Source organism: Taeniopygia guttata, chromosome 9 (assembly GCF_048771995.1).
Source record: "Taeniopygia guttata chromosome 9, bTaeGut7.mat, whole genome shotgun sequence".
Taxonomy (NCBI): Eukaryota; Metazoa; Chordata; class Aves; order Passeriformes; family Estrildidae; genus Taeniopygia; species Taeniopygia guttata.
In genome coordinates this window covers 1,054,616-1,068,717 of record NC_133034.1, presented here as the reverse complement: position 1 = coordinate 1,068,717, position 14,102 = coordinate 1,054,616, and the positions used below count along the sequence as shown (strand labels likewise).

General features: G+C 40.0%; 1 protein-coding gene across 2 annotated transcripts in view; it reads right to left on the bottom strand.

Moving 5' to 3' along the window:
- Window positions 1-6,412: 6,412 nt before the first annotated feature.
- Window positions 6,413-14,102, bottom strand: part of RBP1 (retinol binding protein 1) — a 15,467-nt gene continuing 7,777 nt past the window's right edge. The window contains exons 3-4 of one of the 2 annotated variants that reach the window (XM_002187215.6): window positions 9,801-9,902; window positions 6,413-6,682 (exon numbers count right to left, since the gene is read on the bottom strand). In XM_002187215.6, coding sequence (XP_002187251.1) covers window positions 6,629-6,682; window positions 9,801-9,902 — 156 coding nt within the window. In that variant the 3' untranslated portion in view covers window positions 6,413-6,628. Of the gene's footprint in view, window positions 6,683-9,067; window positions 9,339-9,800; window positions 9,903-14,102 lie in introns of those variants that run through there. The other variant, XM_072933300.1, reaches the window with a different exon arrangement.

Genomic DNA, 14,102 nt, shown 5'->3' with positions numbered 1-14,102 from the left:
GCAGACCTTTCCCTCACAACTCAGGACTCTGCTGCTCTGTGGCAGTCAGGTGTAGCTAGAGTCTCAAAGAACACATCACATCATCATTATAACCTCTCCCTGCTGGCTGTTACACACACACTTACCACAGCCAGTCTCTAATTGGATGCTTTGGAAGTTTAGATTTATCAAAAGCAGCCCAAGACTGTTCCTTTCCCCCTCATTAATACATTTTCATTAGTGTCTGACCCAGCAGCTGCTGGCTAATCTCCCTTTTATCTCCTCAGCACATCAAAATAACTTTTTTCTTTCTGCCAGTGATAGAATTGTGCTTTTATAGCTCCCATATCAAGGCAGAGATCTCAGTCCCTTGCAGAATCCCATTCAAGGGCATTTGCAATGTAGACAGTAGGTTGAATTTAGAGATTTTAATACAACAAGGAAACATACTTGCATTAATCTTAACATGGAAGGTAATTAATCAATCTTAAACACAGAAATACCTACTTTTGAAATCCTTGGCAAAATTACAGGTAGTTTTGTTGTCTTGTCAAAAGATAAAAAATGAATGAAAAAGTGTTATTTCAGAAAGTACTTTCATTGTGAAAAGACCAAATTATAGGCAAATAAGCACCAAAATGACCTGTGGTACATCTTTAAAATTGGTACATCTTTAAAAAACTGAATTCTATAAAATTAAGGAGTACTTACACTAAAAAGGGAATATGAAAAAAGGAAAAATATTGTTCTGCCCAGCTGTTTCATCAACAATTATTTTTTGTCTGGTGGAACGCGCCTGCTGCACAACAAAACAAAATGCACTCAAAAAAAATTTGTAGTGGCTCCAGGAAGAGCTTGAGTTCACAAAGAAATATCTCTTACAAAAAGAGCCATTTTCTGTGCATGCCTAGTACATTTTTTTTTTCTCATGATCCAGTGCCTTGAAGCTTGATGCTTCAGAGATGAGCTGCAATGAACCATTGCTCATCTCTGTGACTGAAAGCTGTATTTATTTTGCTATTGATGATTTTGCTGTTGTGGGGCCTTTTTTTCCCCTTTTCATTGTGCAGGGTGTACTTAAAAGAAGAACAGTATCACTTGCCTGGGGATATGTTCTACATTTACCTTCACTTGACTAAGATTTGGACATTCCCTTTTCAAATTTTTAGTGTCTAATGGGTATGGAGAACCAATCACTTCAGGGGAATATGGGACTGAGAAGGACCTAGATGTCCCTGAAGTTACACAATCTGCAGTGGGAAGTACTGTGTGACATTAATCAGATATTCAAAGCATTTTTGCTGGCTGAAGAGGCAAAAAGGCTCTCCTAAAAATATCCACAGGATATTCAAGCAAATTAGATACTTTTAAACGGTTAATTTTAATTCAAAGTTAAGCACCTGGTAAGGATTTTGCGTGACCTTCAGCAGTTTAAATATGTCCTTGTTTCTTTGGTTCTAAAAATACATTTGGAAAGACAGCCAAAAATAGATGCTTCCATGCTGACAGGTGGAACCAGAAATGGAATTTTGTGTAATGTGATAATTCAAATGTCTACAAGGTGGACTTGCTGTGAGAGAAAAATACTTTATAAAGGGTTGAACATATGTTGAAAAAAAATATTATCTGAAATAATTCTGCATCTGTGTTTGGGAGTAATTTTCCTTTTTGTTCAATCACACAAAAGATGGCAAAGAAAGCTTCTAGTGGAATTTTGGGGCTTTTAGTCTGTAAGGAGGTGGAACTGGACTGTTCACAGGTTATTTTGCTAGGCAACTCTGATGTTCTACTTCTTTTTTGTTTGGCTTGATTGGGAATGAATCATCAGTTTCTGCATCATTTCAGGGTGTGAAACCTCGTGTGCAGCTCTTGCTTGTCTGTCTCCTGCCAGCCCCCATGTCTCAGACTGGCTAAGCTGAGCTCAGGCAAAGCGGGGATGATGAGTTACTGCTGCAGAGCCTTGGGACAGTCTGTTCTGTGTTTATTGCCAATTCCAAAGAGAAACTGAGAGTGTCTGTGTTTGTAGCTGAAATAATGAACACATGTTAGAATCAAGGGGTAGTGAGGGCTTGGCTTCCCAGCCAGGGCTACTTCAGACCATATGCTGCCCTTAAGGATTGCTCTGAGTAATTGTCTCTGATGAACATTGGCATCAGTGTGACAATGGAGAAACTGCATTACCTTGTTGTACCCAAAGCTGGGTGTGTGGAGAAGTTGCTCAGTGCTCTGTCTGAGCAAGCTCTTTCTGTGTTGTTGTAACACTCATAAAATGGCACTTTTCTTTCATTTTCTTCTACAAAAATAACCTTGGAAATGCCAGCATCAAGAATGGCAACATGTTTCATGGCAGGATGAGTGAAAGATCACACAGTCATTTCACAGAAGTTCTACTGAGTTGTGTTAACTTCCTCTGCATGCCCTTAGCACCCCCAACTGGAGAGAAGTGTTGGAAATTGGAATGGTTATGGATGACAAGCATCAGTGCCTTGGTAAAAAAGTATAACTCAAGTCCTGGTGATTTCAAATTAGAGAAGGGGACAAGGAAGTATTGTGAGTCTTGTTACAATTGATGCAATGTTAAATTCCAGTGAGTTCTCCCCATGTGCTGTGGTTCTAAGCCTCACCAAATCACAATGGTGACTGTACTGTGTTATGAACACTTTCTTTTTGTAGTAAATCCTGACTTGCACGAGAGAAAAATTCAGTGGGAACAACAGGATGGAGAGGAACTTTTCTATTTAAAGTCCAAGCTTCAGTATAATTTTGCATTAAGTCTCCATCACTCCTTGTGTTTCACCTCTGCTCTTCTGCACTGTTGCCTTTTGTAGCTGGAAAGGGAGGGGAAAGAAAGGACAATCAAACGGGCACAACAAAGCTCTGGAAATGAGGCTGAAAGCATTTAAAGGAATGCCTATCTTTGCAGTGTGCTGCTGATAACCATGCTCTGTGTAATCATGTGTTCTGCACATGCACACACAACTTTTAAATGTTAGCTACTCTGTAATGCTGATGGGCACATAAATAACTGCTCATGCTTCTGCTCCAATCTGGAAATGTCAAATAGCTGAACGTTAAAATAAAATATTTTAAATTTGGAATGCTCTTGTCACAATATTGACCTTTTATTTGCTCAGCACTATGATCAGGGTGTACCACAAGACAAATGGCCTTTTGTTATGTAAATAAGTGTAGAGTCAATAGTTACAAACTGTTTCCTATCCTTCTTTCCTCCCTTCCTTTAATAAGATGTTGCCATTGAAGGAGGGGATTTTATTTTGCCTCCATGGTGCAGAAACTTAAATGCCAGGCAGTCTTATTGAAGGGCTTGGTGAAGAACTGAAATGCCATTTTGCTTAATTTTTCAGTGTGGATTCTTATTATTAGCTATTAATATAGAGAAAAAGCTTGCCTTAGTAATACATGGTACTAAAGGGACTCTAATTTTGTATGCATTTTTTGCTAGACAGGAGCAAATTATTTAAATAAACATTTGCTTTGAGGTGAAAAAAACTTCTTAAAATAGAAATAGCTATACCACCCAGATAATAATCCAAGACAAATGTGCTACTGATAGAGGGTGAAAGGATGAATAGCTGAGAATCTGTTCTGTGGTTACAGATGAGGCTGTCCAAAAGAGAATATAATACAAAATGATACATTCTAGGAAGGTTTATTAATGTTGCAGTGGTGAACTCTTGCTTTTTACTGTCAAGTTTCATAGAGGAGAGCCAAGAAAATGACAGACATTGATGGAGCTGGATGTACCCAGGGGAGCACATCCAAGCCACGCCAGGACTCTGCTGTGCTCCAGAGCTCTCCCATGGGACAGTCTTTGGGAATCTGAGGCTCTTTCTCCTTGTGAGGAATTGGCCATTCAGCCCGTTATTATTTTACAGTAAAACTTTTACACAGATCACACTGAGGAACTCTTCCCCAGCCTTCACAGCTGGACTGTTGCATAAATGTAGGCTATAACCCCAACTCTTCTTTCAGTTCTTGTTTCCATGGCTTAGATTGCAAGAGATGGGAACAGCCAAGTTTTTACACTGAAAGGGATAAAGAAAACCTGAGTGGCATGGACAAAACAGGGAATGGCTGTTTGGTGGGAGGAATTACATTGTAATGTACCTGTAGGTTGTGGGTTCACTTAAAGAAAAAGTGTTTTCTCAACAATGGGAAAAGCCTGTTTTGTTTCTACTTTCCATTCACACTACTTCTGTAGGCACTGGTCTTTCCTAACAAAATATAAGATGTCCATTATCTGAAGGTATTGCAGTTCTGTAGAAATACAGAGTGGATATTGGCAAACCATGGCTGAAATTCTGTTGCAGATGAAGAAAATCAATATGAAGTTTGTTTCCTGAGTCACAAGAAAATCTGGAAATGAATTCTTATGAAGGTCTTGGTTACTAAGCAGTTATGAAATAGTCAGGGAGGCAGATGTCTGTCAAGTAATTGGTGAATGCTATACATTCAGTAAGCATCTATTTTGTGGAGAAAGTTTTAAATTACATTTCATGATAACAGTTGTTAAAGGTTCATGGAAACAGCATGGGTAATTTTACACACATTGATTGGAAAGCATAGTTGCGGAAGCAATAGATGAACATAATTTCCTTTTCCAAGGGAAAGGGTTGCTGCAGTGAGATAAGAGGTTACAATTATAATGACAAGCAATTGAGATGATCTGAAGAGAATCTATTCAAAGTTAAACATTTCTGAAGTTCCTGTATTTTCCATCCATGAGATGTGGAAGTGCTTTGTGGGCTTGCCTTTCCTCCATAGTTAGCAGCAGGTTACATTGCTTCTGCTTGATAAGCCAGTAGTTATTAGTATGGTGCTAAATTTGCCCTTGTACCAAATGACCCAAAGGAGAAAAGCTGTCTGTTTGATTACAATAATAATAGCTTTTAACAATTGGATTTACTTAGCTAGATGTTAATTTATCCACTTACAACCTTCTGCAAAAAGAGTTTGTGAATGTTATAAAAGACTGGAGAGAACTGCAGGCAAAAATTAGAAGACAGCTGGTGAATTAAGGGTTATGAACTGCCAAGTTCTATTGAAGGAAAACTAAATTTCCAAGAAGGTCTCTCTCAGTGTTAAGCATTAAAAAAAAATTCTGCCAGGTTTATCTGGGGATGGAGGTGTGAGCCATCGCTTTATTACAGTTACTTGTTTGTTCTCTTGATCTCCTTAGGGCTGAAGAGTGGAAAGATACCTGGAGGGTGTCCATGATCATGAAATCAATAATTAGAAACTTTAAGGAAAAAAGGTTCTGTGTCCAATAATCTCCCAAGAAAACAAATTTTTTCATTTTTGACTTTACAATGGCTGTTTCTGAACCTCCTTTTCTTTGTGCTGTGTCCCTGCCCATAGAAGGCAGGCTGGATCCCTGAGGTCCCTTCCATTCCAGGCCATTCTGTGAGTCTCTGAGTCAGGCTCCCAACTTTCCTAAACAGGATTAATAACAATGCATGTTTTAAAACAGTCTCTGGTTAGTAGAGGATGGCAGCATTTTTCCATTTACAGGTCTAAACTGCCTCAGTCAGCACTGAGTCCCCAGGGAAGGCAAAAGCAGGGCTAAGCAGAGGAGCTGCAGCAGAGCAGGGAAAGGGATGCTCCCACTTCAGAGCAGGCTCTGCTGTGGTGAGTTCCCCACTGACTGAGTCCCTGAAAATGGCTGATAACAGCTGCTACAGGAGACACTGAAATTCTGGGTTACATGCTAAAGCTTTATGAATTTACACCTTTTTGAATTTGATATGACCTGGTGGTGCTCACTGTATCCGGTGTGCTGATGGACTGAAAATCTGGCCCCTCACTGAGGTTTGATCAGTGTTGTGATTTCAACTGCCAGGCCAAGGCTCTCCTATGCTCAGTCTGCACAAGAACATGGGACTATGATGGGCATAAAATATCTGCAAATGATATTGTACTAAGAAATGCTGGTCTCATCCTCTGTGTGGTGTGTGTACAGTTATAGACAATTTCTAGCTATGACCTTACTCTCAGTGTCTCCCGAACAACAACAAAAAAAATGCATGGGCAGATATTGGCTAAAGCATTTGGAAAAGCACTGCCCCTTTTGTAAGCATTGTTTTTTCCAAGGCATTGATCCATAAATTTACTTATTCTGAGAAATGAGACTTTTATTTTGATGGAACACTTCCAGTATATATCTACTCCACCAGAGCTAATGGTAACATTCTTACTGGCTTCAGTGAATTCAGGATTTAAGTGCAAGCTGCATCCTACAGCTCTCATTTGCTTCCTTAAAACTGCAGTTCACCATGTGAAAACAAGGCTAAGGCTCTGAAAGAGTGATGTCTACTGAGAGTAAAAAGTAGCTTACAAGGTCTAAACCTCCAGCATCTTGTTTTATACCTAATAGTCCTTTTTTGGCATAGTCGAGAATTATGGTATGCACACATTTAGAGAATTTAGTATCTTTAATTGGCATTTCTAAAAATAGTTTTATTTGTAGTCATTTTTTTCAATTTCCTAAAAATATTTTATTCCAGCTATATGGTTCTAATGTAATATTCATCTCTGTGTTTGCTCTTGCTGCTGACGATGCTCAGTACTAGCATTTGGAGCTGGCAAGTCAGTAAATTCTATTGTTCTTCACTCCTGTAGCAGCAGTAGCTCACTGCACCTTCTTAAAGACCTGCTTACATGTGACTCCACAAACTCTTATTTCCTAGGAAGAGAAAATAATTAGAAACCACAATTTTTACTTACGACACAAACATTATAGATTTGTGTGTACGTCCAGCTGAATTTGAATTCACGATTTTCTATTAAATTAAAATGAGAGGCTTGTACATATTTTAGCCTATTTTTCATCCTAAAAGAAAACATTGGGGTTTGGGTTTGTTTCCTATTAAAAGGTGGAGCAAGGGAAGTGATTTTGGGATCTCGGATCTTAAAGGGCCAAATACATTCCTGGTGCATCATTCTTGATTTGCAGTGAATAATAGGCAACTGCTTTAGGCCTTTGGAATGGGCATTATCTGTTTCGGATACATAAAGCAGTGGGGATGGATTTGCCTCGCCAGCTCTAAATCTGTGTGGTGACAACTGGTAGCTCAAGCTGCAAATTCAGAAATCAGGGTCACTTCAGCAACACAGAGCTCCTGGCTACCAAAGGCAGGTGACTGTACAGATTTGCTCCAGGCCTGTCAACCAGCAGAGCACTGAGGGTTTGCCTGAGAACCCTGGATGCATAAAGCTGATTCTTTGAGTTCCACAGGAGCTTTGGAAACCCCCTTGATGATCTCTGCACCTCTGTGAGCTGGGCATGAGTAGGGGCAGAGTTCCCATCCTGGGCTGGGATTTGTGAGGCTGCTGCTGTTTGCCTGTTCATTCCTGAAACTCCTCAAATTTAACCTGAGAAGTGCACACAGGTGTGTGCCTGGGGCATGTGCCTGTGGCAAGGTTTAGGTGCAAGAAAAAAGAGTGTGGAAGCTCTTAAGGTACATAAAGACTGTGCTCATGCATGACCTAGCAGAAGGGATACACTTCCCAGCTCAAGATGAGATTTTTAATAAAGCTCCCAGAATATTTTGATTAAGTTATGCACAATTCTTAGAGGGGACTTTGATAAAATGACTTTAAAAAACCTTAAACCAGGTCAATAATTTTAATTGACATATTTTGCTCGACCCCAATAAGAGAAAGTGCTTCATGTTGAGTTGGTGGAACAAGAGACTGATGCAGTGACTTTGGTTAGGACCTGTTCTGTTCACTCCAGAAGAAGGAGTGTGCAATAAGGGCTGAGAGACCTGCTGACAGTGACAAAAACTACAGAGCAGAAGCAATCAATACAATAGAAAAGGGCAATAAAACTCAAAAGGAAATGGGGAATGGTCAAATAAGTCACTCACATAAAATAAAATCTAAAAAGAACTACAAAGTACAGACCACAGAATGAAATGAAGAAAATAGGGAGCGATAAACTACTAAAGGATGTGGTCCTACTTTCTGCAGAACTGTGAAAAGAATAAGTTAACACTTGGCTCATTGTGTAAAGTTCAATAGGATCATAAAGCTATTGAAGTATCAATTCTTTAAATGTAACTACTCATTGTATTAAAGCTCTCTCAAAAGGACGGGACTTAGTATTCTTAGCTGGTCAAAAATAATATCCTAAAGGGACTCTATTGTACTATTAATGGAGAGAGCTGCATTAACAGGGATTAGAGAAATAAAGGGGACATCTTTTGAAATTAATGAAATAACAGAAGTGAGAAAATAGAAAGATCGAGGAGTGCGCTCTAAAATACTTGGTTACTTCCTTTGCATTAATTAATTTTGTACTGACTTCTGCATACATGGGATTGTGGTAAATTTTCCAAGTGCCAATGAGTGAATGCATGAACTTGCAGGTATGATCCAGAATTCCTCCCAGCCTTCTCAAAAGGAACATCAGAGCAATCAGGTTACTCTGGGCTACCTAAACTGGCTCTAGACACAAGTATTTGAGCAACAGATTCTGAAGTTCTGACTTCCAAAATCAACCTCCTGACAAGTCTATAAAGTGGTCTGGGCATGGAGGTCCAGGGCCAGGCTGTATGGCTAGAGCAGGAATCAGAATAAGGACAGCAGAAACCAGGGCTGAAGGAATTGGTGCTGGGGACAGGAGGTGGGAAGAGATAATGCCTGGTAGCTAGCAAAGGCCAGAAAGCAGGATGCCAGTCCAGGAGCAGCTGGTGCCATTGTTTCTGTGCAAGGGGAAGGCACAGATGTGCAGGACTGAGGGCAGCCAGGTGTGAGCTGAACTTGGGGCCAGGCACTGTGCTGGGCAGCTGGACCTGCCTGCCAGCAGAGGAGATGTAAGGGCTGTGCCTGCTGCCATGGCCCTGCCTGCTGGTGCAGCTGGGAGGAGTGTGGAAACACTCACTGGTGCTTCTTGGAGGGAATGTGCCTGCACAGGGAATTTGGGCATCTCCTTTTCCTGCTGCCTCCCCTCTTTCAGGTGAGCCCATGGCCTCAGCTATGAAGTCCTCATTTACACAGCAGGCAGGTCCATGGCAGCAGGCACAGCCCTTACAGCTCCTCTGCTGGCAGACAACTGCATTCTAGAACCACCAATACTTCCCCAAAATTATGTTTAGTAATAAGGTGCTTGGGGTACTTCTACAAAGATTTGATAACTCTGCTACTGATTTGAACATTTAGAAGATATCCATTTAGACTGCTGAATGCTAACAGCACTGCACAGTGAGCAGAAATCGAGGTTGGAGTTTATTATCCCAGCAGGAACACTGCCTTTTACCCACGCTGATGAGAGAGCGAGGATGCTATAAAGAGTTATAGGACAAAAGAACACGCATCTTCTTTCAGGTCCTGTTAATTTAGAAAGATAAAAATGATGATCTGAAAAAAATCATCAATTTCAAAAGCTTAATTGCTGATTTAGTTCTCTAGGCTATAATGTAGTGTGGCCTACAATTATTTTAAAAGAACAATTTTGTCATTTTCCCTTATTTGTGGGTGCTCAGTTTCACAGCTCCCATACTGAGCATTTTACAGACTGTGAGGGACATTCTGATAAATGTCTTCCTCGTGTGAACATTTCAGCCTGGTTGAGTCTGGACAGGCACTGAGCATAGAAATAGCATTCAAAATGGTCAGGCTTTGAAAGAGACATAAAAACATAATGGGTCCAAATGAAATTGTTGCTTTAGAAACAAGTCAAATGCTGCACCAATACCCAATTATGTCAAAGTAAGCCAAAACGACATAGCAGATTCCCTGCTGTGTTATATCTAGCTATTTGAATGGAGGGGCATTCAAAACCTCTTACATGATCTTACCAAGTGCATTTCATCTCCTTCAATCCACTGGGTCCAGCCACGGCCTTCCTTCTCTCCATTCTGTACACAGAGCAGCTTATCTCCATCCCAAGACACAGTAGTCTAACAAAACAGACATGTTTGGTATTACTGTAATATTCTCTGATATTATGATTAGTTTCTGTGAAGCAAAACTTATCTCTAATGATGAGTGTGTCTCATAAAAAGTATGATTGGATAGTGTTGTACCACTTAGGATAATTACCAAAGAAATGAGCTTGAACAGAAAGTTGCTGCTCAAATGCCAGCCAAAAACTGGAGGGATGAGATAAAGCAAGAAAAAATACCATCAAAACCATTGTGTAAGAACACATTCCTCTCTCCCTGCTGAAAAATGCAGCAGCAGAAGGGCCCTTCAGCCTAACACTGTATTTTCAAAAGGAGCTGAAAACTTAAGATTCAGTTTGGTTATTTCCACCCTAAGAATGATTCCCCAGCTGCACTACCTGAGAACAATTCCCATTTCCTGTGGATGAAAAAAGCTTTTGAATACTGAGCTGGCTTTTCTTCATGTCTCAATCTGCCTTCCTTCACCCAGCAGAGTGGTTTGGAAGAGTCACAAATTTGGTGGCTTTGGCAGCATCCCGCCTCTTGCAACTGAGGCTGGGGAACTTCTCGAGCCAGGACTGGCAGAGTAAGTCAAGAGTCAGGTGCAGTAATGAATCCTGCACTTCTGTGAATATTGCTGCTGTCCTGAGGATTTCAGGAAAGCCTGATTCATAAAACTCCCTCATGGTATCACAGTGCATCCTGCAGCCTGTTCCTCTGGTCAGCATTTACAGACAATTTGCCTTTCCCATCTCCCTACGACAAAGAGAAGCAGTGCTCTGTAATACACTTAAAGAGGGAAGAGTGGTGACAGTTTGTGCTCCATGAGGATAGTTTAACATTAATATTAGCACATGGCCTTCAGCTTGTTTGAAGGCACTGTGAGGACTAAATACGGAATTGCTGTCTACCTTGTAAAAGTCTTCAGCCACTGCTTGCATGAGCAGTCAGATATGGAGAGATGAAGAATTCTGATCTGTCATTAAAGGACAATTCCTGCATCCATCTTGTAGTTCCTAAGAGAAGAAATCAGCCTACATTCTTCCTTCTGGTAATTAAACCCAGTTCAACACTGAAAACCTATCCAGACCTATTAATTTAATCTGTGTATGTCACAAACAATTAATTCTTAAATAATAACCATGGCAGCCACTATCTTTGAATGAGTGCAGGCAGCAGCCTCCTCCTGTGGGAAGCTTTAGACTAAACCAGCATGGAAAATGAGTCACTCCAGAGTGCCAGGATAGATAATCATGGGCAAGGCAATGGGATTGATCCCATCAGTCTGTCTGCACCACATGGGGGCTCTGAGAAACAAACTCCCATGTCCTTGCTAAAAATCTCTCTAATTTAGGAAATGCATTCACAAATTCTTCTGTTCTCTTTTGTAAAGTGATATATTTAAACCAAGCAGTAGATAACATTTTATGAAACCATATCCTTCTAATGCAAAAAATGCTAATGCAGGAAGGAACAACACATTTGGGTAAAACTGTAGTTAATGTGGTCACCATAACCTAAATCCTCTCTCATATCTCAATCTGTACACACCCACTGAAAAGACAGAAGATAACAAATAATAGGAGTCAAAGTGAATAACGTGTAAATTATAAGTTAACATATCTACAAACTTCTGATTCTAAAAAATGAATGCAACAGACAATGAATGATGTGAATTCAGAGGCAAAACACCATGATAAAATAGAATCCAACTTCATTGGTCCCACTAATGTTCAAATCAGTTGTGAGTGTTACCCTGACTTAGTACACTTGGGGGACATAGAGAAATATTTGTAACAGCACAAAGAAATGTTAACTTTTAGTCTCCAAGGGTGTTTGAAATTGATTCATCTCAGAAAATAACACACTTTTTTCCTCAGGATTTTTTTTTTTTTTTTTTTGCTTTTCCAGTCAAGATTAGAAATTGCTTTTTGCAATTTGGTGATAACCACAAAGAGTCTAAACCCACAGACATTAACCAAGCTGTCTTATCAGACAATATTCTCAGGTATCCTCTGCCTTCCCTTTGAGAAATATATAATACTGAGGGGATATGAGTAAACCGCACAATTCCTGATTTCTGTATGTAGTTCTGAAGGTTATAAAGGGCAGAATACATTGCAAGAGAACATAATGTCATTTTCTTTGTTAGCAGGAACAACTACTTTATGATAGTAAGATTAATCAGTGGCATCTGTACCCTGTCTTTAGGTCAAACTGTAATGTCTCAATGTCACTTTTATTAAACTAATACACAAAAGACAAAATTCTCTTTTAACTCAGATTAAAACATGTCCTTCCATCTCAAATATCTCTACTGAGACACACAGAGAGTGTTAGCTGAGGTTGAAGTTGCTCCAGCTGTTAATGTGCACTGGCTGCTGCCAACATTCCACCCTCTGCAACACCTAAACCAGAGCAACACTTGCCTTACAACATTCCCAAATATTTGAATCAGAACATAAAAACAATACTCCAGAAATACTGTAGGGCAAACATTGTGTGAATTATCCCTCTTGCTGTATCAATGAGCAAGGATCTATTTTTGAGGCTGGATCAGTATATTGCCATGGTATAATCAGGAGCTTGCAGGCTGCTAGGGTAGCTCTGTGTGACCCTTTGGCTCTTCCTGTCACACACTCCCAAGATAAACAAACACTTCACCTTTTATGTAAAGCTACTTTTCTTAGCAAAGTATGCCTTTGTGAAGAACCTTGTTTGCCCCCATTTTGGTAATAGCATTACCTAAGGGCTGCCTGATTACAGAGCTGCTGCCAGCTGCCCAGAAGGGCTGAAAATCCTCCTGGGCTGGGGGACACGGCAGCCCAGGCTGCTCCCACAGCTCCTGTCCTTCCCCTCCTCCCCAGCACGGCACAGCCAGGCAAACTCGGGGCACACTGCAGAGCTGCAGTTTCCAGTAACAGAACTAACAGCTGAAAATGGAGCATTTCTCTACAACTGAGCTTTGCCTTTCTGAGAACCTTGTACTACTTGATAATAAATGGAAGCTTGTTGTTCATTCCTTTCCATAATACATTATCTAGTTCACCATAAGCAAGCTTGAATCTTGCTTACTTACCATCTGCTCATACTTAACCCTAAGATGACCACTTCCTAGGTCATGTGCATGGAATTCTGTAGGAAACTTCAACAGAGAATGGTGATGGGTACAATTAGTCAAGTTCTATCAATAATACTAAAGGAATGCCAGAAAAGGGGAAAGAGTGAGGTAAAAACTAGGGACTCTTGCCTCAATTTAACTCTTCCCAAAAAATCCAACCACCAATACTGCACATTTTTCAGATTATGTACACTTTGTTCTTGAGGTATAATACTAGAGAATGGAGCTCGTCTGGGAAGTGAAAAAGCCTTTGAAGCCTGAGTACATGAAAAAATGTTCAAATTTTATTTACTTTTACGGTATGGTTTCTGTAGTGTTTCACTTTTTGTGTGCTTTGATATTTTCCTTTTATTACTTGGGCATCCACATACTTTTGTTAGTGATTTAATCTCTTTGTGTTATGAAGTTTTAAATTCGTATACATAGCACCACCTCAATATTCCTGAATATTAAAGTTGGAGGAAACAATAATTAAAGTATTCTCATTACTGTTTCCATTTATGAGACAAGGTAGATTTATTAAATGAAATATTTAGTAACCCCTAAACAAATTCTTTACTACATATCTGCTTTTTCTTTAGTAGCAGCAACTGTAGTGAAATGTTGCACAACTTCAGGTTCGAGTGGCAAATTATCCTGATACACTGGCAGAGACAGTGACTTTTGTAATTTACTGAAATAGTCATCAAACATGTTATCAGAGTACTTTGCATTTCCCAGTGAGGTCTAAGTGCAAAGACATTTGGTGCTGGCTCTGCTCAGTATTTCTCATTTTCCTGCTGGCAATTCCTGTGTGCCTGCTTGGGTCAGAGGCTCAGCAGCTGAGGGCACAGAATGGATTTTACAGATGAATGGGAAAAAAAACTTCTACCCAAGTAGTTCATGAATATTTTTTGTTAATGCTACATAGATTTTTGACACATTGACTTTACAAGTATGAATTGCAGCTCCTACCTTTCATCAAAAATATGTTATTGATTTCCTATCTGTAGCACAAACACAGCAGCATCAGTTTTGTTTTTCTCCTGCTTTCCTCAATGTTGTCTCTATATATGGAACACCAAATGACTGCAAAGCTAGGCATGCACCACACT